Genomic DNA, 27,400 nt, shown 5'->3' with positions numbered 1-27,400 from the left:
CTTGGTGCCAATTCCAACATCAAAGCTCTTTCTTTGCTGTATGCATCCCATCTTGTGTTTTATGACCATTTCTACCACAGCCTGATTCATAGGTTATGTCATTGCTGTTGAGTTCACTTTTCTTGACAGGCTTGATACTTGGAAGTACCAAAATCAACAGTATCGTAAGTATATGGCCACCAAAATAAAAGCCACTGTGGAAAAAAAAAAAACATACGTTATTGTTTATCAAAGTAAAGGACGAAATTAGCCATTTTGTGCAAATTCTTCAACAGAAAAAGAATACTTATGTAAAACACCTTATAATACATGGATGTATCATCAATGGAAGTACATCGGTATACATGTATATCCAAACGATTTTATGGACAACAGAGGGTGTTATGTATAGATTGGAACATACGCTAACCATGTTTGTTTAAAATACTGCCAGTAAAAAATGATTCCATTTGAAAACACATTTAATATGCTAACCAAAAAAGGAGGAGTGCTTTATGGTTACAAATACCAAGAAGTAATACTGTTTTTTTTTTCTCAACTTGTAGTTTTTGTATACATACAACCCCCCACCCCCAGTAGAATGAGGATTATTGTGTGGTATGTGAAGGTGTCTATAATCACTACCTTGACAACCCTTGGGCATGTCAGAATATGTCATACCTCACCAAGGGAAGTGTAAAAAGAAATGTTCACTTTGCCCAAGCGAACAGCATAATTTCCTTGCATAATAAGCGTTTTTTTTGTCAGTAAGTTTGTTCAAGGTTAATGACTATCAAGCATACACAAACTTTTATCAAAGTTACAGTTCCTCCAACCTCCTATACTTAATTTTTGTGTGCCTGATGTCTGAAGTGGATAAAGTCTGTTCAGAAAGAAATTGATCACACTCGAAAACCACAAAGTGTGTACAAATAGTATAATGTGCCAGAAATGGCTTGATTTTGGTAATTGACCATAAAAGGAAAAGATCAGGGGAAAAGGTTGAGGTTTTCATAGAAAGCTTGATACCATTAATCCAGGAGTAGACACTTGAATGAAGACTCTATGTATCAGTTTTTGAGTTAAGCATTAAAAAGTGATTTTCTACAAGTACATGTACGGCTGCCATTCAGTGTTTTTTCTGTCAATGTCAAGACCAAATTATAAAATAGCGCCAATGGCGTTGTTGCTAGGGATATTTGCATACATTTTTGGAATCTTTATTAACTTGCCTACCCTTCCCAACTTTCATCTTTGCAATATAAACCACCATTTAGTTGTTGCTATGGGCATGGCCCTGTTTTTCTTTATATCTTTATTCACTTACCTACCCATCCCTGTTGTTATCTTTGTAATATGCATCGTCATTTAACTGTTGCTAAGGGCATGGTCATGGTTGCTATGGCCAATTGTGTTGAAACGCTTTCAACAATTACTGCAGAATAATACCCCCAGAAAGATCCCCAAGTTACAACTCCATTCACCACGCAGTTTCAAGATGTGTTTTTTAAACCAAAATTGCATATAGCTGATGGGATCATCCCATTGTGAATACAGTTTCATCTACACATCCCCAGATGCACCCCCCCCCCCTTTTTTTAAATTTCAGCCCAATCTGCTCAGTAGAGTTTGGGAATTATAGATTTTTGACAAAAAGACACATTTTTAGACCTAATCTGTATATCACTGATGGGATCATCATGTTATGAACAATTCTTAATCTAAACAGCACTAAGAACGTTCCCATCAAATTTCAACCCAATTGGCTCAATATATATTCTGGAATTATATATTTTTGACCAAAAAGACACATTTTCCTAATTTGCATATCACTGACTTGATCATCATGTCATAAACAATTCTTAACATAAACACCTTGAAGAACATTCCAAGAAAATGTCAGCCTAATCTGCTCAGTGGTTTTGGACTTAAAGATTTTTGACCAAAAAGATACATTTTCAGACCTAATTTGCATATCACTGATGGGATTGTCATATCATGATCAATTCTTAATCTAAACACCCTGAAGAATGTTTCCACCAAATTTCAGACCGACCAAATCAGTTCTGTTGTGCTAAATCCAGCCAGAAAGAACTCATCTCATCTATATCTTTAGATTCTTGAGCTATTGTACAAATAGTGGATTTATACACCAAATATGGCTGCTGTTAGATTAAAATTAATGAATGTGTATATTCCTTTTGTTCTGTGTTAACTTTAGACATGATTTAAAAAGAAATTGTACCTAAATGTCACATAATATCTATGATATGCAAGAAATGGCTTGATTTTGATAATTGAACCTGCATGTCACGATCAAAGGTCAATATCTTCACACAAACCATACATCTGGTAATATGTGAAAGCAATGTTAAACATTGCTGGGTGCCATGATTATTAACACCTACCATAGAATTTTAGGATGTAGTGATATGTGTCAAATATGTCATCTCTCTACCTACCATATATTAGTTGTATGTCATTTTTAAATATGTGAAAGTGTTGAGTAGTTTTAGAGTTTAAGTTTTTTTTGACCAAAAATCACATTTTTTGACCCAAAATGCACATCTCTTATGCAGTCATTTTAATTTGAACAATTTCCCATCTACACGCCCTAAGCAATGTCCCCACCAAATACCAAGTCAATCGGTCTGGCAGTTTTTGACTTTTTAATAAGTTGTTTACATACTGGTACACACACACACACACACACACACATATACACAAACATTTCACCATGGCTATAGCACTACTGAACCTCGGTTCAGTTGTGCTAAAAATTGCTGGTTGCCATTTTTTTTAACTACTAGCACCCATCTGTAGAATATTATGATGCATTGATTTCTCAGTATGTCATCTCTCTAGCTACCATGTGAAAGAGTTGATAAAAATTGCTGGTTGCCATTTTTAACTACTAGTACCTACCTACCTGCACAATGTTATGATGCATTGATATGTGTCAAATATGTCACCTCTGTAGCTACCATGCATTAGTTTGTATGTTATTTTTAAAAATGTGAAAGTGTAGCTAAAAATTGCTGGTTGCCATTTTTATCTACCTACCTGTAGAATGTTATGATGCGTTGATATGTATAAAGTGGGAATGACACTGTAAAATATGGAGTAGAGAATGATGTGACAAACCACGTCATCAAATCATAGGCTGTCTTCATTTGACTACTTTGCAGGAAGTATGGACGGATATTACGTCGAACCTGCAATCAAAAGTCAAAAGTCACAAAGTGAATTGTCAAAGGTTGTCCATGATGGGCTATCATATTTTTATTTGACTAATTCAAAAAATGTCCAGACAAAGAGAATAGGGTATCAACCTAAGACCACTATAGAGGTCTGAGCATCAACAGACTTTTTCTATAAACCTTTGCTGGAAATCCCCAAAATGGCTTAACAAATATCTAGTGCAGTCGAGGTTCTTTGCAAGATTTCAAAGTTGTGTAAGTTACTGGGCTATATATAAGTTGATACTGGTAATCAACACAAATGTGCTAAAGGCAGAAACTTTTTAAGTTTGTCTCGACTTTTTTCTTAATTGCTACTTTAATACCTGTGTATCTCTAAGAATGCAAAATCATAAATAAGAACATTGTAGGTGTCACAACAAACTTTTCTCGGTATTTTTGCTAAGGTTGGGGAACCCCGATAATAGAATGGGGAAAGGGGTAAAAAATGGCAGTGTTCCCCCATAGTGTCTATAGTTATTTTGTTTGGGAACCCAGGTAAAATGACATGGAAACCCCAGTAGATTTTACCTACTTACCGCCCTTAGCAAAAACAATCTGTCCAAATAATATCCAATCAAACTTGAACTACAGCAGTGTTTTTGTTAAAGGTGGTATTAGCATGTAAAATCTACCAGGTTTCCCTGGTAGCTTTACTGAGGTTTACAAACAAAATTAAGGTAAATTGTATGGGAAACTATGCAACTTTTATCCCTTTCCCCCTTTCAGTTACCGGGGTCTGACAATCTAAGCAAAAATACTACAAATTGTACTGGGATTAGAATGTCTTTATAAAAGTTATAACCAGTTAATGAGTATACAAATACCAGCTGGAATCTTCTTACATTTGTACTACTGAAGTGTGAAGCTATTATTAGTAATACCAATGAATACTAAAATCCCAGATGCTTATTACAAGTAAATTTCAGTTTACATACATTATACATGTATACAGTTGTTAACAACTTGACATAAGTATCTGCCTACCTTTCTGGATGCCAATACCAAGGGGGTTAGTGTAGTCACGCACCAATAATATGAAAAGTAGAACCCATGCCACATGGCAGATAACAAGAATGTAAACATTTCTTTTAAGAATGGTACACGGTCGTAACACACACGCTTCAACCATCTAGCCGTCCCTATGTTCCAGTTGTCAACGTTATCTTTGAAACTTTTGGCTCTCTAAATTGTGATACAAGATAATATGTATAAAAAAATGTTTGTTGACATAACAATATTACAATTAGGATGCCCAATATCTGATTTTGGATTTCGGACACTAAACCAATCAATTTGTCAAGACATTAGAAGTCTTGCTAGACAAAGCTCCTGATCTTGCAATGGTCATCAACATGTTTTAAATAGTTTAATAATCTTTGTTATTGTTAACTTTTGTTTCACAATATCTGTTCAAATATTTCAAGATCAGTTGTTATTTTCAGCAACTATCCATAATGATGACTACAACTAGAATCTTTACCACGCTACACACACTACCAGAGTGTTGTGGTATGGTGCAAATTTTGAAGAAAAATACAAAATTGAGTTTAATGGTGGTAGAACAAACATTCATTGTCAGTCTCAGCAGTCATTTAACAAAGAAGGTGTCCTCTAATTTTACAGCCCCAGGATGAAATGAGCCTGAATCTCTCCTTCAGAAATGAATGAACTGGGTAATGAGATCTATTTATCCTTCAAAGACAATTGTAGATGCCAATTTAAGCCACAGCAGTGTATTCAGTATTGTATTGGTTGAAAAGTTACGTCATCTTTAATAGCTAAGCACATTAAATAAGTACATTAAATAATGGTCAACTGGATATATCAATGAAAACCAATGCCTACATTAATCTAAAGATTATATGATATATTCATTCATACAATCAAAGTGACATCAAAACATCCACTGCAAAGAGTACAGAAATGTACATGTACATTATTTTATGGCTCATCAATCAATAACTCCATCAAAATGTAATTTATGGTATTTAAAGGCAATGAAAATGATAATTACTTACCAAATATGACAGATAATGGACATTTGTTACAAGGTCCCATTTCGGTTTACCATTGCTATCATATCCATTGAATCCAAGTCCTGAAGCATTGCATATTGCATCAACTGGGAGGGAATAAAACAGTCATTTTATTTGCAAAGTCAAATTGACAAATGAAGTACTTGTATCTTAGGATAGTCTGAATTAACTGTTGAAAGAAAATCACATGTTCATATTAAGAATATATATATACGTAATTAAAACAACACTGTAGCGGTGAGATATCATGACCTCCAGGACTAGGCAAACTTGTCATAAAACCATGAGAGTTTTGTTTATGAAAACAGAATTGTGCGGTAGTCATGGATACAAATGGAAAACAAAAGATACACAAATACATACCAAGTAGCCAGGCTAGGACATATCTCATTTCACACACTTTCACTGACAATACTAAATACATGGCACGGTATAAAAATGATGAATTGACCACTTCATCGCCTGTAGTAATAAAAATGAGAACGTTGTTTGTTGACTTGTAGAGAGTTTGTTAAACTATTAACAGTTAATGAGAGTTTTTATTCACTTTAAAGTAAAGGACACATTAAATCAGTACAGTTTAATCAAATATTCCAAGAATTAACTGTTAGAAAGAAGCAATGCAGTGCTTGTAATTATGAATGGATAGAAACAAACTGACCCACGCTATAGAAAACATTAGCCCTCTACAAGGGATATATTGGCTAATACCTTCATGCCCTAACTGAATCAAAAATTTGCTTTTGATTAAAATCCCTTGAGGATGAACTTTACAATCTTATATCTTTTGATAACAGGAATATGGTATATTTATGCTCAAAACTTGATAATAAAACACTACATCAAGGACCATGGGTCCAGTTTTGGTATACGACTGTGTATTAAATCATAGACCCTACACGTTTCATGTAGGGTCTATGATTAAATCTAGATTGCATTAAAAATTTACTTACTTGCATTGCCAAAAATTGGAAACTTGCGACCAGCAACTAACACAATCCCCATCATGCCAACAGAACACACTACTTTTCCAAGTACTGCTGCCTAACAGGAATAATATGCAAAAGAGAAAGAAAATAAGTGAAGTGACATGGTACAATATTTAACCAACAACTTCTACTCCCACACAGAAGCTTCTTCAATTCAGACAAACCTCACCAGTGTCTCAGATCACCAAACTGTTGTCGATTGTTGGTCTGAGCTACTGTAGTGTTTTGAGAAAAAAATTTCATCATTTTTGAATCGTATAATTCAGTTGTCACTGATGAATTTCTGAATATCCATTTTCATCAGTTCAGATATCAATGAAATTATGATTTCTTGTAAAAAGAGATAATATTTTTATAAATTTGTCAACAGACTTTCTTGAAACTCATGCAGAATATTTGTAAGAAAACTAAGGAAAATATATGCACCTTTTATGACTTCATCAACGATATTAATTTCTCTAAATATAGAAATCTACATTATCAAACTTTCTATAAACACAGACTACCCAAGTTGGTGATAACGTGATGTTGAAAAGTATTTCATTCAAAGCATGTGTTTCAATTTTGATGCAAAACTTGCAACTTTCTTTTTGATACTTTTGGAACATATTCTTCAAATAAATTGTGGGTTAATTCTTCTGCTTTAAATGTTAAGAAATATTTGTTATTTTTGGAAGTTATAAAATAAGGTACCGTTCCAAACACCTACGCATACAAATCAGAGAATTATGGGTAAAATATTGTACAGTTCATAGGTAAAGCTGAGTTGCAAAGAGGCACGTCACTCAAATGAGATGGAAACTGATGTATACCTACAAAGCAGCTTCAAAGAACTATAATAACGATATCACATTGAGCTATAAACAATTTTCTTTATCTAGCAAGATACAACCTGGACTCTATTCTGTCCTAAGGTGAATTGACAATTTATCAAAATTTATTTATTTCAATACTTGTGACAAAACAGAACTGAGTCCCAGTGCAATTGGTGTAAATAATTTCATGATAAAATGAATATAAATAAAGTGAAACATCACATTCAACAGAAATTAAAATTAGATTTTTCCATGATCTGCAAATTTCATGAAAAGTATTGAATCAATACCTATTTTACAGAATTGCACTACACCCCAACACGTCCCCAACCCACACCCAAATGTACAAGCTATCAATGATCACAATTACCACTTGGTGTGTTCAAAATATGACAACTTGTAAATGTAGATATCTTAACACTAACAATTTGTCGTAGATAGCAGTCGTAGAGGGCATGATTTATTCCTGTATGTTGCTCCATATTCTTCCTCATCAAAGTGATTCAACTTACCATAGCTGAAGGTTCCTTATAAGCGACTACCGGTTTGCCATATTTGTCTTCACTTGTAGTGGTAAGTAAATTTTTACCATCCACATATTCCATGTAGTGCTTATAAAAACAAAAGGGGCCAACCAGGAGTGCTTGAAAGTGGAATATGTAACTGTAGTATTCTAAAACTGTAGGAAAGCGCCTATTGTGTAAGAAATAGAGAAACATTATAAATCTACATATGCCATCTGTAAGAAATATTATGGCCAATATATTAATTTTATTAGCATGATTTTTCACTATTTGATATTGGTTATTAAGAACTCAAAACATATAAAAGACTCTTCGACTGATTGCAATTGTTGATAAAATGACAATTTAAATCTTCAAAATGTTCGAATCTTTTGTCCATAGTCATTAACCTTACTAATCATACCACAAAAGTCCACTGCTCTGCAAAAATTTTCTTTTGCAGATGGACTTAAGGGAGTGTCACAGTTATGACTTGATGTCACTTGTGACATGAGAAACAAGATAGAAATATCACCTGCATGAGATTTTTAATCAATGCTGAAAACATTCTTGGCATTCCCAAAATACTCCTGACGGGACATTCTGGTAAACACACACACCAAGACTTTATGCAGCAATCATTGCGATAATTCTACATTCTGCATTACATTTGTGGGTATGAAAGAGGTTGTATAGATTATGGAGCTATTTTATGGACGATGTACTAATGATACTTTTGTTCAAACACGTGGAAATTCAACACTTGTTTTCCTTGACAGTGTTACAATCACGGTGATTGGTTGTTGTATTGGTTGTCTCAGATATAAATATTATCCTCTAGCCATATATATGTCAGAAGAATTGGGAACTGTTTCAAGTAAAAATGTTGGTAATTTTCAACAGGCAAAAATAAATAAATATACCAGAAAGTTTACTCTGTAATTTGTAAAGTGCAAGGTACACTATCAGCTACCACTCACTGGTTTAGAAGCCTGATAGGGCTAAACAACACAGTGTATCTTACTGTCTACAAAAGTTACTGGGCCTTTAAAAACCAGAATAACAAGCCTTCAGTTGACAATTTTGCTATACAAGTCAATGTCATGAAATTAAGTGATTTGCATATGCCTCACAGGGTCAAACCCAATTAAGTCAAGATTAAAATATTACCGCTTGAAATGTTTGATTCAAAAAGCTACCAAGATAACCCAAACTTGGCTATTTGACCTTGGAGAAGACTTTCAAGGTCAAAGTTCAAGGTCTTAAAAGAAACCTCATGTTTGATAATATGGGTTGTAGACACTTGAATGGGGTCACTATACATGTACATACATGTATAGCTCCAAAGTTATGCATATTTTGAAATTTAACAACAAATATGGCCACCATTCGGTTATATTTGATTCGGTCGTAAAACAAAGTGACATGCATACGCCTGACATAGCATGTTACCTTTGTGACAGGTTTGGTTGAAATAGGTAGGGGCATGCCAGAGATATGAAGGTGAACGCACACACATACAGAACCCACTGTAACCCCCTCCAGTCTGTGCCCTTTGGGGCTAATAATAATAACTATGAATGACATGAAAGCTCACCTTACTGCTAATTCTTTCTGCTTTGGGTTCAGTTTTGACTCATCTCTTGATCCTGAAAATTAGGTATGAGAATGGTTTGATATGTTATAATGGGGGAATAAATACTATTATAAACAAACATCACTGAACACCTATGACATTCTGTAATGACATATTATACAATGTAATGTAATTAAAAATTCTGTCAAAATATCGGTAGAAGATAAATTTCATCATTTAATTCTTTGTTCTCATTATCTCTTTGTCATTAAATAATTCAAATTTTCATTCCTTAAATGACAAATTAAATATTTTTTTATGTGCATTGTAAACAGTCCTCCATTACTGTGTTGTATTCACTTTATTTCTGTGTGCTATTTTTGTATGCTTTACCATGCTTACATGTTGTTATGCAATAGAGATTGATTGATTGTAATGTATGATACAAATGTATGACTGTTTTGGACATTGAGGGTGTAAACGTTGGAGGGAATCAGCTGATTCCTTGGCATCTCACATAATTACATTGTGTAAATGTGGAGTTCTAATTTATAGTTGATAATAACTCAAATTAATATTAAATTAAATCTCTCTCACAATTACTGGTACTGTTCTTTGAGGAAACAATAGAGATGGCATGCATGCATATAGACACACTGATTGATTCATTGATTGATTGATGGATGGATGAGAGATGGCTGGCTGACTGACATACATACATACATACATACATACATACATACATACATACAAGCAGTACACTATTCATGACGGATGTGGTGAGTCTGTTGTGTGGCTATGACCTTACTATCATCTGAAAAAAATCAAGCATGACTCATATCTTGTTTGTGGTGACCTTTGAACCCTGAATGATAGTTTAAACATTGCTTTGTACAATAATCACAGACAAGTGACAATAATACATACCATCATGTATGCTGTATGCAAGATCTGTAATTCTCTGTGTAATTATCATCATAGAACTGTCAGGGTAAAAAAATAAAAATTCATGTCAGTCTTTGATCATGGCTTTATTTCATCAGGAGTATGCAAACAATTCAGCCTATCTTTGATGGTTACTTTGAGGCAAACATCCCTGACCCCTAGAGTCTTGTTTATCTGTGGAGTAGATTGGGAATTTATACTGAGAATCAAGTGCTGACTAATACTCCATCTGTGAGCAGGACTGCCATGACACCCTCAGCATACATGTATACATATAGACTGTTTGTTTTAAACAGCTAACATTTGGTAGATAGCCAATAACATCATTAGTAGCTATAGTGCAGTCAATGATGAAATCAGAATTCAGATATAGAAGCACAACACAACACAGATTGTTAATGAGAAAATTTATGAGAACACATCATGAACGTTCTGATTTAGTAACAATGTATAAAATCACATAGTGTCTTACTTGTGACACCATTTCTTATCTCAATAAATATATGCACGAAACTCATCCTGTATTACATGTTTATGTCAATCGTTATTTTGAAATTGGGTATAAAATAACCATATAGCATTAGCAATGTTTTCATGATAGAATCTCTACAATCCTTACATCAATAACAATTTTTAGGTCCTGGTGTACCAAAAAATCATGTCATTCAATAATTTATCTACATTGCCAAAATGCATATGTTACATGTCTATCACTGAGTATCAGTGATGTGCAAATACAGCAGTGGAAGCCAAGCTTTCAACTAACTAAGATAGACATGAACTAACACTATTTTTTGCAACATATTATGTTAAAATAAGCTATTGAATTGACGTTAGTTTAGTGTACTCACAGTAGGGTAGTATATCTGATGACTACCCTTGATCTTACAGTGTACATGTTGGAGACTTCCAGAGTTTACACTGTCTTGATTACATGGTGACTACATCCACACAACCAAGGCACCATTATCCCATTTGCATAATCAACCATATCCTAGGTTTAGTTTGTGTCTATTCCAGACAAGGAAGAGACAGATCAGCAACGGACCCTCTCCCAATGTCCAAACAGTACTAGTAGTAAACATTACATTGTAGTCTGGAGTAAACATTGCTCTACATTGTCATGGAAATAACTTTAAAATGTGTGAATCTGCATGGGTTCAACAACATGTTCTTGCATAAATTAACAAACAACTATAACCATATAAGATGTTTATTATTATTCTACCGGAATATTTTATTGGTATAAGGAATACATGTAAATATAATCCCTACGTATAGAAAAACACATTGTTTCCACTCCCGGGTTTCCACTTGTCTCTACATTGCTGTGAACAGATAGTGAGTATTCCCTTATCATCAACAAAATTGTTATAATTTCAATGGACCAAAAATACATGCATTTGATGCCGTTCGACTGACGAAAGTTGTGAGAAATTTGAACATACCAACAGTTTATACATGACATGGGCTTCATGTAAAAGTCAGATATGTTACGACTACGGAATGAAGTATCTACTTTTCCGATAAAAATCCCAGTGGGCATGATGAAAATCCTGTGGCTTGATTTACTACAAAGCCATAGAACACAACTTGACCTATTGTGAGATTTTGTCATACAGTGCAAGATTTTCTATATTTCTGCATTTTTCAGTCAAATATGCTCATTATTATTTATATAATCATAAATTTGACCGTTCCTAACAAATAAGTTTTAAAAGGCAATAACTCAACTAAATCACGCTTGATTTTCAAACTGCTTTTGCAAAAATGTCTGCTTCCACTTTTAAACATGATGCATTTGGCCCTTTGACCTTTACCGATGATGTAGTGTTGCTACAATGGTTCCTGTTGAGGAACTCGTGTGTCACTCGGTAACTTTCAGCATTTGTTTGCAACAAAAGAGACCCTTGCAGCCTATCAGAGACAATGACCGAGCTCATAATTCCCCTACTAACACTTCAGAACAATACCCATTGCTGATCTGTTTCTTCCTTGTCTGTGTGATGTAGTCTATTTTAAAGTGAGGCAGGGGTATAAAAGGCCCCCCTAACTTCATGGGAGTTATTGTCAAACTTGAATGCATACAGTAAACAATGCATGATTCCACTATGAAATCTATCAAAAAATGAGCAGCTGGTGATTTTGGTAATAAATTTGGTATGTGTGGATGTGTGAATATCTTGGGAATGCGTACGTTGTTATAGAAAATTGATATTTATGCATGGTAAATACAAGTTTGAACAAAACATGATTGTTACTTGTAATGAAAATCCATCACTATTTATTATAATTCATATTCAAGATAAGGATGTTGAGGTGCTAACAACAACCACACAGGTGGCAATGAGCTCCACCTTTTAATAGATTGACAGCTTAGTTTACGCAGTATTACATTCTATTATTTCTAGTACATAAAATTACATATTTATTATGTATTTATTTCCAGGATATTCAACGGGAGCTAGTACCATTTACAGGCTCCTTAGGTTCAGTGCTAGTGCAAGAGGAAACAGGAGTACCCGGGTAAAACCTGTGTTGTTCGGTAAAGTCAAACAATTATAGAAAAAAATATAGTACAAGACATTTCAGGGGTTTTTCTTTCTAAAAGTTCATGTTTAACCAATCTTGAAACTGAAATGTACTATATTTTGTTGTACCATAAAAAAATCATCTTACGTTGAATAGTCGGCACTTGTTAAATCATTTGCTAGTGCTTTCCGTAGTTGTACTACACACAGATAACCCATAGCAAACAGGAAGACAACTTGAGGCATACTTCTCTTCGGATCAATAACTTTCATAATAATATACGCCACAGTTGATTGGAGAAGTAAGTGACATACTGACCTGTGATTAAGGTGAAATAAATCAGACACAAAGGTTAACTTTCAAGTTATACACTACAAGTGGAAGGTTTACTATACTAGTGTAAAAGTAAAGGTCTATATCATTAAATGTAAGAGCTTGAAATTGTGGTTACTTATTTTGTACATGATCCAAGTGTGGGTGAGTATAGTTGGAGATTGAATAGACTGTAAGATACATGTATGTCATGTTGTTTAAGTCCTATCAGGTTTCTAAATCATGACTGTACTAAAAAGCCCAATATCTCCTGCACAGTCCAACCACAGGGGCTTGAAATTGGTCATATTTGTTCACAAATAGTTGTTTCTGTTTATTGTTTACATTCTTTCTTTCTTTACAACAATTGTTTTTTGTTTGTTACCTTTTATTTTGCTCTTTAAATAAAAAAAATATCTTTTCCCTACAAGGTTCCATGTAATAAAGTGATGATTTGAAAATCTAGTGTGTTTTTTCTAAATCAATTTTAACTCGTTCATTTGTTGGTTTAATAAACCACCTTTACTATACGATGACTGACGACCTTAATTATTTATGAGTTAGTTCTACTGAGCACCATCAACCGTTGACTCTTCCTCGTCCCCACTCATCATGGTAAAAGATTATCAATGGTCCATGGGACAGGAAAGGGTCAGAGGTTATGGGTGCTCAGTAGAACTACAATGTAGCTCATAATAATTAATAAGGTCATCAGTCATCCTATAGTAAAGGTGGTTTATTAAACAAACAAAAGAACAAATTAAAATTGATTTAGAAAAAAAAATACCAGGTTTTCAAATTATCACTTTATTACATGGCACCTTGTAGGGAAAAGATATTTTTAAAAGAGCAAACAAAAATAAACTGTTGGAAAGAAAGAATGTAAACAATAAATTAACTATTTGTAAACAAATATGACCAATTTCAAGCCCCTATGGTCCAACCAGATTTGGTTGGCTCCAATCAAATATAATCATGCTGTAAAGGGTGCCAAAATGACCATGATGTCACCCTTTCAATGTCACCTAATGTTATGTCAATAGCCATATAATAGCCTGGCATTTTATCAAGTGAAAACAATTGGCAAGTATCACCATAACAACAGTCTTTTGTCATCATGATCACAAGCACAAACTATGTTGCTAATTTGCATAATGACCTCTAGTTGAACTTCTATTCTAATCACAAGTTCTAGGCATGGCCTAAATGTTTTGATCTACAAGGGACAGACCAGCAGTTTAGTACATGAGTTTGTTTTTGAATTTAAGCATTTGCTAACAAAAATCTCATTTTAAAACCTAATTTGCATATGAACAATTCTAACCTTGAGTCCTTTTGTTTGTGTTGAATAATAAACTCAAAATACCTATGAAAACATTCCAACCAAATTTAAGAATAAGCCACCCAGTAATTCTGGAGTTTTTTCTCAAATATGTCACTATTGTAGACCTCATTTCCATATTGACGATATGATTATTAATTATTGATTAATTAGCAACTAAAAGTAAAGTTTTTGGTCAGGTTTAATCTCAGAAATATAAGTTTGTTTACTTGACCTAGAACTTCAGTTGTGCTAACAAAAATGATAAATAGTAGAGCTAATAATTAAAAGTTAATAGTAAATAATTAAAAACTATAATTAAAAGTGCCTAAGGGGACTAGTCTACAGTCTCATATCAATTATGAATGTATCTACATGTATGCTTCACATAGTTGAGTTGCTAAATCTACCATAGACACTGACCTGATTGTTTAACTCTGGGATCTATAATTTTACTATAGATAGTTATATTTCACAACCAAGGTAATTTTTCATACCAGAGAATGTTGACGTTTCGACTACCATCGGCAGCCATCTTCAGAACTGTTTGCCTCGTAGTGGTATCGGCGAAAGTAGACCAGTCCACACGGTAATCAGGTTGCTAACAAAAATCGCCGATACCACTACGAGGCAAACAGTTCTGAAGATGGCTGCCGATGGTAGTCGAAACGTCAACGTTCTCTGGTATGAAAAATTACCTTGGTTGTGAAATATAACTATTTTTCTCAAGATATTGTCCAACCTGATGAAACTATTCACGGATTTACTATAGATGATGAATATATTGCTAAATCTATCATAGATTACTTTTGACGATGTATATATCTTTTTTCTATGATTCTACTTTGATTGTTATTGGTACAATATGTATACATTCTACCTTTTGTAACGACATATTTTGATGCACTGCCATTTTTTTTAGTTATATTCTTGTAGCAAGTTGGGACTTAGAGCTGCACTAGGTGCAACTGGAATTTGTAATGCTTTGTTAAATAAACTAACTTAATTGTAATATTGAACACCCTGAATACAAATGAATCACCTGTGGGTGAATGTAATTTGTGTAGCCTTTACATAGGTAACATGATAGTTACTGCAAATAAAGTAAAATTGATTTATGGGTCCACACCCTAAAACCAGCGCCCTCAACATCACATTTTCAACGTGTTACTGTACTAATTATTAGTCCTCAAAGGATATTATTGTTTACAACAGAATAAATAAAATAAAAAACATCTACACTTTAATTTCAGTGAACAGATTGTAGTTGTCTGTTCAAAAAATTAAAGCACAAAATTGCAAACTATTGCAGTTTTAACATGGCGACAGATCCAAAACCGAGCTTTTGTCACTCCACCACCAATGAATAATATTGACCATTAATTAATAGATACAAGGCCTTTTTATAAATATTACTGACCGATTTAAAATGAATATATCTTTTGGTTATTTGATGAAAATATTTCTCAGTTGCATAACTTACCATGAGTAGTTATACACTCCTATGTATAATCCTAATGCAGTTGCAACGATGTGTCTAGTTGTTGGGGTAACTTTACTGGGATGTAGTAAATGTCGATACAGAATAGCCAGGACTAAACAGATTACTTGGAAAACTAAAAATCTCACCTAGAACGGTAAAAAAAAAATAGAATTTATAATCGTACTCAGAAATATTTTCCACGTCAGACTGTCACAGTCAGTCACACAGGCGTGGCACACAAAAATAAAACGGTTGATTCGAAAGGGCTGCCGTGAGGATTTGTAGTATTGTTTCCGACTTCAGTTCATCGTTTAACGTATTTTGGGGGGCCGAGTCTCCTGACGGGCGCAGATCACCAGCACGACAGGCGTGACTTTTGACGTCCATTACGACGTGTTTCGGCGTCAAATACACCTTCTTATTACCAGTGAAATTGATAGCTCGTGTTTTTTCCAACAACCGCGACTTCAGCCGCGTACACACGTACATATGTACACCGCCGTCACGTTAAAGTTATGGCCGTGCCGTATGTATGGTGTACGATGTAGTAGTACTACGTAGGACCATGGAAGTAGGGGTTTTACTTCCATGGTAGGACGCGATCCATGTGCAACGGGTAAAGGTAAATCGAAAACAAACTAAAGTTTGTTGCATTCACTATTGTGAAACTGGTCAGAATTGAAATAAGATGGTACACTATACTGTGAGCGTGAGCAAAATAGCTTTAGGAACAAAAACGTGAGGAAAATTGTGAACGCGTATTTCCAACTACATCTACTACTTGTACTAGCGCACATGTTGACGTCGACCTGCTGTATTACATACGTACACGTGTTGTTCTGAACTTGTCATGATACTCATACCACAAAAAGAATGTATACTACAATTACAATGTATTTCATGATGAAGTAAAATGAATCTTTATAACAACAAACAACGTTACAATTTACGAAGCGGTATAGAACAACTGGTACGGTCGTTTAGGTCGAAACATGTACGTATTGGCGAACGTTATGTAACCCCATCCCCAGCCCTGTCATGTCAGTTTCACGCTTGCTCACGATTTAGACATTTTTTGAAAGTTCTGTGTATTCAGGGTACAAAGGCAATCATTTCCAAAGGTAACTAGAGCGTGTTTTTCAATACACATCAGAAGATTGATTCTGTAATAATCCCGAACCTGTCACGAGCACGCACGTTGTGCTGCTAACAAGCGCCTGTGCAGTCACATTTAAGACACTCCGATTTTTTAAAATATTAATTACTGTTCTACACAGTAAAGTTGTCGGCATCAAAGACACCTACACAGTAATCGAGCTTCCCGTTATACCTCCATGGTTACGACAACCATGGGAGAACTACATGAAATCAGATTGTATCAATAGCTGGAATCGCCCAGAATCGCCCTTGCAGTTTCACCTTATTTTGACCTCAATCCAAAGATGGCGTGTTTGTTGACAATATTGACCATGGCCACGCTCGTTATGCACTTGCTCACTAATCGAGCTCACCCCCAAATGATGGCGGTAAGGACCCTGTACCTCCATACAAACATAGACTATGGGTAATATGTGGGGCCATAAGTAAATCAAGTAGAGAACATGTACAAAGGGCTGATTTCAATTCAATACGAACAACTTTGACATACTATTTTACATAACCACTGTGATAAAACTCATTTCTTGGATCACAACCCGGCGATTCGCCCGAGTCGATCTGAAAGTAATTGTTCGTTGTGCTGTCGTACGTAACAATGAACTATTAACAAGTACCATGTAACAATGGCGAGGTCAGGTCGCACAGACAATCACTTGCTATATCTGTCAATCTAATTGGGTGGCAGGGTTATTTCCATACCTCAATTTCTGCGTACTGAAATGGTTATAAATCTGTTTTGTAAATGAGTTACTTACTTCTGTCTCCGCAACTCCCGTAAGACGACACACTGTCGACACTACATATTGTAAGCCAGGCGCCATATCGATCAATGTTGTAGTTGTGGTGCAGGTTGCTGCTAGTACTTGTCGATGTCTGCGTATGATTGGGGATTGGCCGGTCAGAAACACGCATTACGTAATATTTAGATGAGTAACACATGTATCAATCTGTTAAAATCTCAATGACGTGGTGAAAGCGGCTAAATGCTTTATTTACCTCTATTTCGAAATAGATATATATTTCCATCGTTTTGTGACGTTTGTTTTTGTTCCGAGTGACACTCCGAACAAAAACAAACGTCATAAAACGATGGAAATAGAGGTAAATACAGCATTTAGCCGCTTTCACCACATCAGATTTTAATCTGATTGCACCTGTATCTTCCCACAGTTCCACTATCTCGAGCTATGTATCAATGCCCGCTGATATGAGGAGAAAGGTCGACATCACAAAATCAGCACTACAATGAAAAGTGCCTCATCTTCGACATTATACCCGCTGCTCCATCATGCAACGTGGTGCAGCGTAACATCACCAACATGTAGTCACATGTGATCGCTGTTATCTTTAGGGAGCCTTCAGTATTTACAAGGAGGGAGGGGTAACATTTACAAACCTGTTCTTGGGGGAGTGTCATATTTTGCATTACAATATTTGGGGGAAGGTCACATTTTGCAATCCGTAGTTTTGTGACCAAGATTCAATTATTGTCAATTTGTTTTGTGTGTTTTGAGATGTAAACGTGAGATGAACACTCATTGCGTACTTTACATGCCAAAATACAAAAATAAAAATACACATATTGTAAGAAATTGTTTGATAAAACGATGCATTTTGTTGAGTGTACCATCTCACCTTATCACTGTCCGTGAATGTGGTTGTTAAAATATGATGGTGATGATAGCAGTGATGATAATGATGATGATGATGATGATGATGATGATATATGTATTCCTACGCTACCTCCCTGTTTTTACATATGAACAATGAACACTATGTAACTTTTCAAACTTCTTGTTTATCCAAACTTCCAAATCCTTGTAACATTTTAAAATTCTTTATACCATTGTCCAAATTGTACACATCTACTTCACACTGAAATATATAATCCACCGTTGTTCAATTCACCCTATTTAATTTTATCAGGAACATTTACTTTTACAAAGCCAAATCACTCGTATTTTGCTAACTGTCTTCTTTTTGTACATAGTTTAGCACTTCATTGTATATATCTAGGGCAAATACGAATAAATGTTCCATTTGAAAAGATGATGATGATGATGATGATGATGATGATGATGATCTAGTTTTGAATGACATAGAGAACATGGACAGTGATACATGTACTGACTCAAGTAGTACCAGTGAGTCAGATTAGAGTGACACTGAAAATGGCAATACTGAAGGTGAAGGTGATGATGATGACAATGATATCAGGGAACCTTTACAAGTGACCAGATCAGACAGAATATGCACGACATGGAAAGCACGTTTTAGATACTAACTAGATTGTGTATGATTATAAGAGAAAGGTCACTAGCCAGTTTTTTACTGTTTGTCACTTTATATGTACTAATATTGCTTTCTCAAAATCATAATACTATAATGGGAATATTGATTAACTTTCAGTATATGCAATTCTCATGGGGAGGGTCATGTTTTACAAAATGGAACAAAGGGGAGGGTCATTTTTACAAATGGAGAATGGGGGAGGGTCGTGTTTTACTTAACAGACCATGTGTGATTTCCCCCTGCCCTCCCCTCTTGTAAATACTGATGGCTCCCTTATTTGATAATGCTTATTTACTTCGGTCTAGAGTCAAAGTCACCCATTGGCCCATATCATTGAACGACGCAAACTATTGTGTCTCAATCTAAGGATAGAAATGGGAAACCTCCTCTAAAGGCAAGAACATGTTTAATAAATTAAATAATGTTGAAGATGAGGCACACTTGTTATTAACCTGCCCAGTATATCCCCTTCCATAGACAAACATTAATTGAAAAGATTAAAACGTATGTGCCTACATTCGAAAATTTAGCGAATGATTTAAAATTCATATCCGTAAGCTTAATGACTAATGATAATATTATAATTAATGTCACACAATATATAAACATTAAAGTTGAGACATGAGACGGTAACACCTACTCTTCTAATTCATTTATTAACGCACATCAGCATGTAAAAATGTATCAATTATGTAATAGATTACTAGTTTTTCCCTTTCATCTGTAACATTAATTTTTTGGATACTTCAGTTTTCTTTTATTTTTACTCATTTCATCTTTGCTTTGTAACCTTTAGTAATTCCTCTGGGAATTATTATGTGTTTGAATAAATCATTATTGCTAATACACAGGTATCCAAATAGATCTCTAACGCATCTAGATGGTGTATTTTTTAAATGCAATTCTTCTCTATGAGCTTTTCAGTTAATTATCCATGCACGATCCTGTCGAGTTTGAAGAATTTATACTGTCTTATCGTTGTGATAATGACCCTTTTTGTAAAAATCATAAGAAGGCTAGAGAAAATATCCAAGGGGACGCGCAGAAGTCATCCTGCTTGCAGACGGAATCAAACTTGAATCTAACAAGAATACGTATACATACGTCTCTCTATTGTCAGAATCGACTACTGTGCCGTCTGAAATTAGGACTAGACGCAGACCTGCAACAAAAGTAATTCTCGTCCGTAACAACACTATTGCCCCCAAAATAGCTCAAATAGCGTTGTAGGACAACTGTATACTTTATGTGCAATTTTTTTAAATGTCAATGAAAATTGGATTGTCTAAAAAACTATTTATAAAGGGTTTAGTTCTGATTATTTTTTTGTAAATTTTTTTATATACACCATTATTGTAGTTGGTATTGGAAGAATCTTCGTTAATGGGTCAGTTGTGTCAATTTTTGAAAGTTTATCAACTTTCCTAGCCATCTATGTTGTTATTATTGCAACGCACACATCATCAATTAGTTGTTGCTATGGGAGTGGTATTGTTGCTAGGCATATTTGTATACATTTTAGAATCTTTATTCACTTACCTACCAATCCTGGTTTTTATCTTTGAAATTTACACCACCACTTAGCTATTGCTATGGGCGTGGTCATGTTGCTAGGCATATTTGCATGCATTTTTTTTAAATCTTCATTCACTTGCATATTAATCCCTGTTATTATTTTTGCAACATACACCCCATTTGGCTGTTGCTATGGACACAGCCTTGTTGCTAGGCATAATAGCATACATTTTAGAATCTGTATTCACATACTCCCTACCTAGTGTTTATGCTTGCAATATGCCACCATGCTGTTACTAGGGCGTGGTCTTGTTGCTAGGCATAGTTGCATTCATTTTTTAGAATCTTTATCCCCCTGCCTACCCATCCATCGTTAACTTTGTAATATATATCTTCATTAGACTGTTGCTAAGGGCGTGGACATGGTTGCTAGGGTCAGTTTTGACAAATGTTTTGAAGATTAACAGCAGATAAACACCTCCAGAAACAACCCCACCAAATTTCAGCCCCATTCACCATGTAGTTTTCGAAAGATAAGTTTTTGACCAATATTTAGATTTCTAGATCTAATTTGCATATCACTGATCTGAATACACCTTAAGCTTCATATACATATCCCCAGATGCTTTCCCATTGCGTTTCAGCCCAATCTGCACAGTAGTTTTGGAATTAAAGTTTTTTTGACTGAAAAGATACATTTTAGCCCTAATTTGCATATCACTGATGGGATCATCTTGTCATGAACAATTCTTAATCTAAACACCCATAAGAACGCTTCCACCAAATTTCTGCCCAATCGGCACAGTAGTTTTGGAGAATAACGTTTTAGAGCCAATTTACATATCACTGACAGGATCATCATGCTTTTAATATTAAGATAACTTACACAAATGATAACAAATCATATTCCATTGTCATTTCATCCTATAGCTTCCACGATAATTAACGGATTTGAGCTCAGACCACTAAACAAGATGTTATATATGTATGTCAATAAGTTGTCCTTTGACGAACATTTATCAGAAAATGTCTCAAAGAGTAAGGTCATGGACGTGATAAGACGAACATAGGAATACTTGACCATGACGTTGGTGTGGCCTCCTCTCGAGTATGAATAATTGACAATGTAGAAAGAAGGGCGACTAAACAAGTATCACTACATGTATCTCCAAACTGCTGCACCCAGAAAGAATTCAATTATTAGTTCAATAATCTTCAATTATTTAAGATTCCCTCATTACATCAGCAGCACATTGGGTAGCCTGTTTACTGCGATGACAGCGGGACATTGCACATATATGTGTTATCGGATAATATCGTCTAATGTCTAATATTAGGGTCAGATATTAGATATCGCTCATCGCCTGGTCCCCGGACAACAGCTTTTCTCTAAAATATAACTTAGAGTCTAAAATCTAATATTAGTCAGCGTAGTAAACAGCTTTGTACGAGGGACACATGGTTGAAATGAAATGTTTGAAATAATGTAGGGATATATGACCCAGAAGTTTCAAGCTTAAAACAGCTGCTATTTGACTCGAGTACTGGAGGTCACAAGTTAAAAGATTAATAAAATGGTATCTTGTCTGAATTTGAGAGAATATGGAACATATGGAACAAACACCAGCCAACTTGGTATTATCATCAACCATATAGATGTGTGAACGTCGTCTAGATGAACTATCGGAATACAAACTCTTGTGGTATGATTCTAAGGAAAAATATACTGACAATTCACTTGATGGAGACTGCCGTACATGTAGACCCTATGACTTTGATAACACAGAGTTGACAGTAGAGGACACAGATACCTAAAATCGGAATGAATTTACGAATCAACAAATTGATCTTTATTTCTGCTTCATGGAAAATACAAATAAATACAATACTATCATGTTCTCATGATGTCATCACACCTTCTTTGTCAAATATGCAATGACAGGTTATCCTATTTCCTATATCGCTACCATTAATGTTAACATATAGTAAACTGACTTGAATTTTGATTTTGGTGTCGCGTACATATGCTAATATATACTTTTTGCCTGGTTATGAGGGCACTAGTAGGCATATATTATTACACCATGGGATGTTATGTAGGAACTATTCCCCCAAGGCTGAAAGCCGAGGGAAATATAGTTGCTACATTAACCGTATGAGGAGTAATATGACGTCTACGAGTGCCCGAATATGGCCAAGCAATAAATGTTTTTAGAACGCATCACATTCCTGGTAAGGCTTCTTTCCAGAGTCAAAGCAAATCACCAGTAGGACTTCCATCTACTGTAATAGTGCCCTAGGGAAAATTGTATGCAAGGTGAGGTCACTATGGGTGAATAGTCCATACCACGTCACACGATTCAAGCCAATCACTGATAGCTATATGAAAATAATGTGTTAAAAATAAATCTAACATATATTCAAATTAGGTAATCAGATTCAAATGTTACAAAGAGCAGTATGAAGAAATGTCCAATACAAAATATATTCGTCATAAAAATAACCATTCATCAACTGAAGTATTGAATTTAGGTTAATATTCAACTGAAGGTGTTGAATTAATGTTAAATATTTGTGTGGAGGCATTCCATTTATGTCTATATTCCTATAAAGGTATTCAATTTATGTTAATATGCAAATGAAGGTATTCAATTTATGTTAATATGCAAATGCAAGGTTATTTTATAAGCTTATTCACATGAAGGTATTCAATTTCTGTGGAACAGAAAGTAAGGTAGTGACATTAAAATTATGAAAAAATAAATCTTAGAAAACTTATTTCAATATACAAATTGTCATTCATCATCATTAAATTATTAATATTAAGAAATATACAGAATAAAGAGTCTGTATGTTATCATTAATTAAACAACATTTTCTTCAAAAAACAATGTTACAAACATGAGAACTTGGGCTCCAGAGAAAATGTATGTTCCTTTAAAAGACCGCTTCCTAGCTATCTCCATTGGGCAATGTTATACTTAAAATGCATAGGTATAAATATTTCTCCATATAATCTTGACCATGTTACGTATACACAGTGGAGACGATGATTTGCGGCAGCAGGGGAAGATCTCTACGCCTTTTAACGTCAATGGTTCATTTGAATATAGATATGACCCTTTATTGGCGTCTACAAATAGTGCTGTAGACAAGGCACCGCCGTGATAGGAAGTATGGAATGCTGATGTCTCATATCACCATGGTGATAATATTTGTATATCAACAAAGTCGATACTGTAAGGAAGCACATTGTGCATTCTCTGCCTTGATTGCAACTGATAGCTAACAATTAAGGAACTTGTGCCAATCATTTCGTCATAGGTCTTTCTTTGCTGTAAGACGTCCATCTTGCATCTGTCCATTTGAACCAGAGCCTGTTTCATACATCATGTCATTGCTGTTGAGTTCAGTTTTCTTGACAGGCTTAGTATTGGGTAGTATCAAAATCACCAGAATTGTAATGATATGACCACCAAAATATAGAGAGCTGTAAATAGAAAACAAGCAAAATGTTTTAGTAAAGGGAAATTACAGGTCATCAGATGACACACTAGTGATTGAAAACAATTCACAGATATGCAAATATATGTTTTAAATACGCGTAAGTTTGACGGCAATCAAATGGGAAATTTAAGTTAGTTGGATTGATTAAAGGTAGCAACAATAAAGAAAGAAGGATAAGGGGCGGGGAGGGAGTGAGGGGCTAATCCCAGTATTCCGTTTTCTCAATGGGTTTAACAAAATTAACCTGGGAATGGGATTTACCCACTGGCAAACCGACAGGACCAGAGGACACTTACTAAACGTGTCAAATCTAGATAGATCGGATATCACTGAAACAATTAACCAGTCGGAGAGCACGTTATCCTAGCGAAAACAGTTCTTGACTTTAAAATTGCTCTGGACCTGTCCAGTGCATGAACAATGTGGATTCAACTACACGTTTAACTTTTCTTTTTTCAATTTCATTTTTAAACATATCAATATCCAGTTGGTATCAATATTATAGTCGTGGTTATTTTTGTCCTTTCATGAACAGTGCCATCATGGCAGGTGGTCGACCTCTCTATATATTACACTTCATTATGTTACATTCAAATCGCCTGCCTGTAGAATGCCATGTTACATTCAATTCGCCTACCTGTAGAATGCCATGTTACGTTCAAATCGCCTACCTGTAGAATGCCATGTTACATTCAAATCGCCTACCTGTAGAATGCCATGTTACCTTCAAATCGCCTACCTGTAGAATGCCATGTTACATTCAAATCGCCTACCTGTAGAATGCCATGTTACGTTCAAATCGCCTATCTGTAGAATGCCATGTTACGTTCAAATCGCCTACCTGTAGAATGCCATGTCACGTTCAAATCGCCTACCTGTAGAATGCCATGTTACTTTCAAATCGCCTACCTGTAGAATGCCATGTCACATTCAAATCGCCTACCTGTAGAATGCCATGTCACATTCAAATCGCCTACCTGTAGAATCCCATGTTACATTCAAATCGCCTACCTGTAGAATGCCATGTTACGTTCAAATCGCCTACCTGTAGAATGCCATGATACGTTCAAATCGGCTACCTGTAGAATGCCATGTTACGTCCAAATCGCCCACCTGTAGAATGCCATGTTACCTTCAAATCGCCTACCTGTAGAATGCCACGTTACCTTCAAATCGCCTACCTGTAGAATGCCATGTTACCTCCAAATCGCCTACCTGTAGAATGCCATGTTACGTTTAAATCGCCTACCTGTAGAATGCCATGTTACATTGAAATCGCCTACCTGTAGAATGCCATGTTACGTTCAAACGTTATCATTGGGAAGGACACGGTAAAGTAGGCAGTAGAGAATGCACTAATAAACCACGTTATCCAATCATAAACTCTCTTTCTTTGACTGCTTTTGAGGAAGTATGGACGGATATTGCGTCGAACCTGTAATATGAATTAAACTGTTTAGCATTATATGCCATCTATGAGCATCGACTATGTGAATGACCTATGGCACTTCCATTTTGAGAATACTTTATATTGCATTATCTTGATGGAAATGCAGCCAGAAATGAACACCACGGTAGCTGTATCAAACATTCCTTCAACTGAAGAATATTCATTTCGAATTTATATTACAGACATGAAGCTGTCCTAAAAATGACAGCATTAATTTAGTTAAACTCTTGTGGTGTATGCGAACGGGCAGTAGCTACAAGTTATGCATAGACGAACAACAACAAAAAAACCGTTCCACTGAATATGCTTCACTATTACATGTTGTATGTACAACAAAGAGATATAGGGTTAATGCGAGTTTGTACACTGATGTCCCCTACCTTTCTGGATGCCAATACCAGGAGTGTGAGGGTTGTCGCACACCAATAATACCCAATGAAAAACCCATGCCACACGGCAGATAGCAGGAATGTACTCATTTCCTTTAAGAATGGTACACGGTCGTAACAAACGCACTTCAGCCATCGAGCTGTCCCTATGTTCCAGTTGTCAACGTGTTCTTTTAAACTCGTTGCTCGCTAAAATTGTAAATATAACGTTACTATAATTTATTACCCATTTGTTACAGAATTGAGAAAAAATAAAAAATATTTTACATTCTAAAACTATTCCAAAATACAGTTAGGAAATTGCAGTGGAAGTAATATGCATTTATTGCATGGCTATACAGATATTATCCCAAAGGTTGTTATTCAGCAACTATTGTCGGAAGCTGAAACCAAAGGAAACAGTTGCTACATCACAACAAATGGGGTAATATGATGTCGACGTGTCTACTAGCGCCCTCATAGTCAGGTGTTTATGTAATATATAGTAAACTAGTTCGGGAGGGTTATGTGCCAATAAACGAGGCCGGTAGCCCCAAGTTTTTGGCACATAACCCTACCGAACGAGTTGTCTATCTTACTTATACTACGGCGTGATTGGCTCAAACGGATCTTTTTTCAAAATTTTGTGTAATTTGTTGCATGCAAATTGAGTGCTGAGCGTAATATAGGTCACATCCCTAAGAAAGAGTGGGTTATGGCTCCATATAACCAACAGAAATCAAGGCTTCTGATTGGCTAAGTAGGTCTAGCAGTAGTATAAAACACATTACATTCTCTGGCACCATAGTCAAAGCAAATCGCCAATAGGACTTTCGTTCTACGTGAATAGTGCCCTGGGGAAAATAGAAGACAAACAGTGCTCGCTCTATGCAAATTGAGGTCAATTTGTGTCACTAGTCCATCCAACGTGACTCATTCTGTGCCACTCACTGAAGACTGTATGTAAAGGGTGTAATGACACAAATACCGAGTGCTCCAGAACAAAATTCACAGTTGTGCGTTTGTTTACAAGAAAATAATGAATATATTCCAAACATAAGCTAAGTTAAATAAGAATAATTAATATTTACCAAAAATGTCATATAGTGGACGTTTGTCACAAGGTCCCATTTTGGTTTACCGTTGCTATGGTATCCGTTGAAACCAAGTCCTGAGGCATTGCATATTGCATCAACTGAAAGGGAATGGAAAGAACAGAATGGCGAGTTGTAGTAATCGTTCAAATAAAGAATTGTTATTTGACCCGTACTCAATCCCATCCGGTCGATTAAGTATCTTATACTGAAATATTTCCACTATATCTGATGGATTAGCTATTGGAGTCTTAAAGCGGCATGTATTATTGAGAACTACGCA

The 27,400-nt window shown here is 35.3% G+C and overlaps 2 protein-coding genes across 2 annotated transcripts in view; both read right to left on the bottom strand.

Moving 5' to 3' along the window:
• Positions 1 to 19: 19 nt before the first annotated feature.
• LOC144433683 (membrane-bound glycerophospholipid O-acyltransferase 2-like) lies at positions 20 to 17,712 on the bottom strand. Its single transcript, XM_078122034.1, has 11 exons — positions 17,647 to 17,712; positions 15,734 to 15,879; positions 12,765 to 12,935; positions 10,068 to 10,123; positions 9,162 to 9,213; positions 7,574 to 7,754; positions 6,211 to 6,301; positions 5,621 to 5,719; positions 5,240 to 5,343; positions 3,043 to 3,194; positions 20 to 194 (listed from the first exon to the last, which is right to left on the bottom strand). Exons 1-11 carry the CDS (start codon positions 17,710 to 17,712, stop codon positions 20 to 22), a joined length of 1,293 nt encoding a protein of 430 aa, XP_077978160.1.
• Positions 17,713 to 22,551: 4,839 nt separating this feature from the next.
• Positions 22,552 to 27,400, bottom strand: part of LOC144433846 (membrane-bound glycerophospholipid O-acyltransferase 2-like) — a 16,582-nt gene continuing 11,733 nt past the window's right edge. The window contains exons 10-13 of the mRNA XM_078122226.1: positions 27,115 to 27,218; positions 26,036 to 26,233; positions 25,489 to 25,640; positions 22,552 to 24,188 (exon numbers count right to left, since the gene is read on the bottom strand). Coding sequence (XP_077978352.1) covers positions 24,017 to 24,188; positions 25,489 to 25,640; positions 26,036 to 26,233; positions 27,115 to 27,218 — 626 coding nt within the window. The 3' untranslated portion in view covers positions 22,552 to 24,016. The remainder of the gene's footprint in view (positions 24,189 to 25,488; positions 25,641 to 26,035; positions 26,234 to 27,114; positions 27,219 to 27,400) is intronic.

The sequence above is a fragment of the Glandiceps talaboti genome, chromosome 4 (assembly GCF_964340395.1).
Source record: "Glandiceps talaboti chromosome 4, keGlaTala1.1, whole genome shotgun sequence".
Classification (NCBI taxonomy): domain Eukaryota; kingdom Metazoa; phylum Hemichordata; class Enteropneusta; family Spengelidae; genus Glandiceps; species Glandiceps talaboti.
The sequence above is the reverse complement of the archived record's forward strand: the minus strand, read 5'-3'. Positions and strand labels throughout refer to the sequence as shown.

Excerpts from the sequence above, each read along its gene's own strand:
- LOC144433683 (XM_078122034.1), bottom strand. The coding sequence starts at position 17,712 with ATGGCGCCTGGCTTACAATATGTAGTGTCGACAGTGTGTCGTCTTACG. Across the intron at positions 9,214-10,067 it reads TGCATACAGCATACATGATG|GATCAAGAGATGAGTCAAAA; the intron begins GTATGTATTATT and ends CCTAATTTTCAG. Across the intron at positions 5,720-6,210 it reads TCCAATTTTTGGCAATGCAA|GCGATGAAGTGGTCAATTCA; the intron begins GTAAGTAAATTT and ends TTATTACTACAG.